The 5,091-nt window shown below is 40.0% G+C and overlaps 1 protein-coding gene across 1 annotated transcript; it reads right to left on the bottom strand.

Annotated features, from left to right (window-relative positions):
• On the bottom strand, positions 1-4,800 carry LOC123560600 (uncharacterized). The gene is made up of 2 exons (XM_053535001.1): positions 4,424-4,800; positions 1-591 (listed from the first exon to the last, which is right to left on the bottom strand). Exons 1-2 carry the CDS (start codon positions 4,668-4,670, stop codon positions 47-49), a joined length of 792 nt encoding a protein of 263 aa, XP_053390976.1. The 5' UTR covers positions 4,671-4,800; the 3' UTR covers positions 1-46.
• Positions 4,801-5,091: the final 291 nt, after the last annotated feature.

The raw sequence follows: 5,091 nt of genomic DNA, 5'->3' as shown, positions 1-5,091 counted from the left end.
TGCAAAAAATTTATCCCCCAAAAATCAACAGACTGAAGATTAACATTTACAAATTTTTTAATAAAGCATCTCTTAAGTAATCGAGGTAAAACTCTAACCCAACTTCGTTCAGATGGACGCCATCCGTGCGAAAGAAATTAGTTTCTACATCTATATCAGGGAGAACCCAGTCACTTTTGCCTGACCTAGTAACAAGAGAACGACCGAAACGGTTTACTCTCTTACGTTTTTCATCTATTACTTTAGGTGAAAAATCCCCTCTCCAAATTCTCCTCGGTAGGATATCAATCCAAATTAGAACGGTGTCAGGAAAGGCCTCTCTTAAGTACCGTATTTCGGATCTAATGCTCTTCTTTATTTTTATAATAGAAAGATCATGTAAATCATTCCCACCTAAGTGTATGACAATGGTAGAAGGAGGAGGAGACAGCAACACCTGGCTTTGGACTGTGCGTCGAAAACCACTCCATCGCAGACCCCTCACGCCCCACCAGGCGATCGTCCTGCCATCTAGACGCAGATTAGCCTTCCCTGTTGTTTTGGCCCGCTCGCCAGCCCAAAACGGGATCGAATCCCCAACTATCCATATATCTGAGATATTAAAATACAAATGCTAAAATAAGATTTAAATTTCATATATAGAAAGAAATTATAGTGTTCCACAATTGGTAACTATAACAAGAAAATATGTAGTTCTTTCAAGCTACGCTCATGATCAAGTCGGTTTTCCCAAAAGTAGTTCCTGTTCTAAATAAAAACTGGTTCTAATTACGGTAAAGGTCAAACTAAATATAGTCCACATATACTGTGTACAAGTTCCACGACGAAATATTTGTAAGTACAATATGATATTTTGATTTTACATATAAACTTTTGGAACGAAATTTAGCTATTGCTAAGGTCAGAATTATCACATGATAGTATCAATCAAATTTTACTACAGATTCTGTAATATTTAGATACGAATGTACAATTTATACGAGTCTGACGTCCATCTGCCGAGTTTCATAATGGCTTCTGAATGAAGGCCAGCTGTTGCTAAGTCTGTAGCCCTACCGATTCGAAAACTATGTGATCGGTACATACCGGACAAGCCCAACTTATTGATGCATTTATTTAAAACGGCAGAAATCTGAGCCCTAGTTACTGGAGAGCAATCGCCGTGACAGAAAAACATGCCGTTATGGCTTGGTCTAACTATTAAAAACTCCCACATTTTGTTCACTGGACAAATTGGACCGGTTTCTCCCGGTATTTTCAACAAAATAGGATTCCCTCTCTGACATGTTTTAGAGTGTCTTAGACATATAATTTAATTGTTATTACTGAAAGAGACGTCTGCCCGTTCATAGGATATCCGACCCGGCCAGCGCTTGAAGCACCAATTCACTTATTCTAAACAGGCCAAAATAGGCCAACGTGAAAATAGCCGTAAATAGTCTTGTTTCGTAGATGTTGTAACAAACTTGAGACAAAACATTGCATACCGCCATTAACGTAGATTTAGTTAAAGGGGCCCTAACATCCTGGGTGATTCGACTTCTACGACAACCCTCTAATAGTTTGCTTATAACAAACTCGTGAGTTATGTTATAAAATCCACCTAGCTTGTGAAAATAGTTCAAACCAGCAATATAAGTTTGTGATAGACTTAGGAGAAAACCCCTTCTCAAAGCAATACGTCATGAATAAAATGACGTGTTCACTACGTATAGGCCATACTTTCGGAAGATTATATGACTGTCTAAATATTTCAAATGCTCTGAGAGCGGTGTTATAAGTCATAAGTGAGTTGGTAGCAATTCCTGACCGAAGAAGCTGTCCAGCTCTATATCGAAGATGTTCCAAAGAAAATCTGGAACTGGGGTAGGCGTTGGGTCTGCCTCTGGCGCCAGCCTCCTGAACCTTGCCAGCTGAAAGCGAGACAAGGCATCACAAATCTCATTAAATCGACCGGGCACATGATTGGCTTTGATAAGAATATTTAAATGAAGGCATCTTAAAGTCAATACTCTAACCAGGCACATGACCTGACTCGATTTAGAAGACAGTTTGTTTAAAATTTGAACAGCAGACATATTATCACAATTGAACTTGATTTTTTTGTTCGTCAATTCAGTACCCCAATGTATAACGCAACTAAAATGGGGAATAGTTCCAGTAACGTTATATTTAGAGGTTATGCCACGTGCGTGCCACGTGTCCGGCCATCTTGCATTACACCAGTGACCTTTAAAATAAATTCCGAAGCCCAAACCTTTACCCCCAGCACTATCAGAAAACAACTGTACATCCTCATTGGTAACCCAGAAACGGTCATGAAAAACGGATACACCATTGTGATTTCGGAAAAATCCTAACCACATTCTTAAATCTAAACAAATTTCCTTCTTAACCCTTATGTGGTAATAAGGCTTGGTAAGCCCGCAGACTGAGTCAATTAAGCAACGACAAAATGGTCTACCCACAGCAATAGCCCTACAGCAAAAATTCAGTGAACCAATCAAGGATTGCATTTTTTTTAAAGTTGTTTTTTCATGAGACAGAATTTCCTCTATTTTTTTTATTTACTTCCTGAATTTTAGCAAGCGGAATTCGGACCACCATCTGAATAGAATCAAGTTCTAAACCCAAAAATACAAGAATCTCGGTCGGGCCTTCTGTTTTCTCGTCTGCCAACGGTACGCCTAATTCCGACATTGTATCCTTAAATATCTTTAAAGCCTCTGTACAAGATTTTGTTGTAGAACCGCCTCCAATGAAGTCATCAAGATAATGTTTTAATTTGTCGGATTTCAGATTTGATTTAACGCAGAATTCTAAAAATCTAGCAAATCTTTCAAATGTTATGCAACTTATCGAGGCCCCAAAAGGGAGTGCTTTATCGGAATAAAACTTTTCATTATAACAGAAACCTAATAGTTTTAAAATCCGATGGTTGTATTGGTATCAAACGATATGCGCTTTTGATGTCAGATTTGAACAATTTGCAGCCTTGACCTAGATCTTGAACTAATTTAACAGCTTCATCGAAACTGTGTATTTGACAGAACAAACTTCTGGGTCGATATAACTATTGACAGACTCATTCTCCGGGTAACTCAGGTGATGTATCATACGAAATTCGCCCGGCGTTTTTTTCGGAACTAAACCAATCGGAGAAACTATCAAATTGGGAAGCGGCGCTCTGAAAACGGACCAGCTACTCTACCCTTTTCTACTTCCTTATTTATCTGAGATTTAATTATATCCGGGTTCAGAGAGGTAGAGCGTAAATTTTTGAATCACGTGGTAACCTAGGCCCCGTATACTGAATTGGAAAACCTGAGTGAAACCACGAATTAAAAAATCAGCCTCTTCTTTATCATAATTGTGAGCGTAGCGTTTCAAAGCTTCTACATTGACCGGTGAATTTGCTAGATTATTGATATCTAAGTTTATAGGCTCTGGAGGCAAAATTTCTGCTGAGGTACTGTTTTGCGGCTCTTGTGCTGGGTTTTCGTTTTTTTCTTTTATCTTTGGGCGCGACCACGGCCTTGACCCCTGAAAGGTCTCCGAAATGCCCTACTTTGAAAATTACCCCGGACCGTGGGTTCTGGTACTTCACTGATGAGTTTGTACTGATTACAAGACACCTCTGGATGTGGAGCGAAGCATGTGTTACATACATGAGAAAATTTGCAATTTGGCCAAATACAATTGCCGCTATTGAAGTCATTGCACGTGTAACGACGTGTGTTCGCTTGAACCGTTTTCGGCGTGTCGTTAACCTGCATACATCGCCACCACAGATCATTATTGATTTGTGACCAGGATGCGGGCGATATTGCCTGACGTAACCGAAACTGCTCGTCATACACACGCCATGCAAAACCTCCCAGGCGCATAGCGCACTCCCTAATATTGTACATATAATGAAGCATCTCATGAATTTTATCACTATGATTCAGTAAATAAATTGACGTGTAAATAATGAACGCGTTCGTCCACTGTTCTATAGAATTAATCTTGTCCTTACACTCTTTTTGAGCGGATTCGATATGACCGTCAGCAGACAACTTCAGAAGGCCCCCTGTACAAAAACTTGACAGCTCGACCGCCCCTTTCAGCAATAACGCCAAATTTATATATTCGCCTTTACATATTTGTTGTTTAAGAGGTGAAGGCACATGTGCCGCCAAATCGTCATTGGCTAGACGAATAGAAGGTACGTTTTGTGCATTTTGCCATGAGCTGTGACCTGTTTGGTTTGATAATAGACTCAACGGCCATATAGACGAACTACTAGAATTGCCCTGTACGTTTACCTCGCCACACCCCACTGAATTTCTACTTTGATTCGTTGTATCAACTACATTATTTTGTAAAATACCAGAACCATGCAGAACAGTTTCAAAATCAATAACATTATTATTGCACCCACCGGCATCATCCTGTAGGAGTCTGTTTCCCCCTGTCTCTAATTCGTCTGCCCCTGTCTCAAGGTCGTGTGGTTGTGGGTTCTGAACCTCGTCTCTAGCCATTTCATCCGCCTGACGTTTCTGACCCCTCGTCCTTGGGCGGTTTTCCTGTTGCTGGTCATCATGGCGATTCGCTCTGGCATTCTGCCTTTGAACACTATCGTTCCTCTCCCGGCCTCGCTGTCTATGCCTAACCCTTTCACGTGGCATCTCAAAGACGTTTCTAATTGCGGTGTATTGACGACGTGTAGAACAGTGTAAGTTAAACTTACTGAACGACGTGTAGAAATACAGTGAAGATTTTGCACGGGATTTTTGCTTTTATATCGAACAGCAAGCCATGTTCGGCTCACTACACATACACAACAGTTCTGCATTGATAAGACGGGGACCAGTTTAACTCGGGGATAAAAGCAAATTAATCCCGATTCCTTAGCAACGGAAAAACCTTATTTCTCAATAAATAAATAAAATTATTTTAAGGAAATAATTTATATTAATGTACAAAATTCCTTTAAAAAGTTGCACACTCTCAAGCCTGTTTAATCTATGAAATTCAGGCCATCCTGGCCCTCTTGTTGTATATGTGGTAAGTTCTGAATGTCTTCATGCATGTAACTTGCAACTGAAT

The sequence above is a fragment of the Mercenaria mercenaria genome, unplaced genomic scaffold (genome assembly GCF_021730395.1).
Source record: "Mercenaria mercenaria strain notata unplaced genomic scaffold, MADL_Memer_1 contig_4349, whole genome shotgun sequence".
NCBI lineage: Eukaryota > Metazoa > Mollusca > Bivalvia > Venerida > Veneridae > Mercenaria > Mercenaria mercenaria.
The sequence above is the reverse complement of the archived record's forward strand: the minus strand, read 5'-3'. Positions and strand labels throughout refer to the sequence as shown.

Excerpts from the sequence above, each read along its gene's own strand:
- LOC123560600 (XM_053535001.1), bottom strand. The coding sequence starts at position 4,670 with ATGCCACGTGAAAGGGTTAGGCATAGACAGCGAGGCCGGGAGAGGAAC. Across the intron at positions 592-4,423 it reads ACTCCTACAGGATGATGCCG|ATATATGGATAGTTGGGGAT; the intron begins GTGGGTGCAATA and ends TTAATATCTCAG.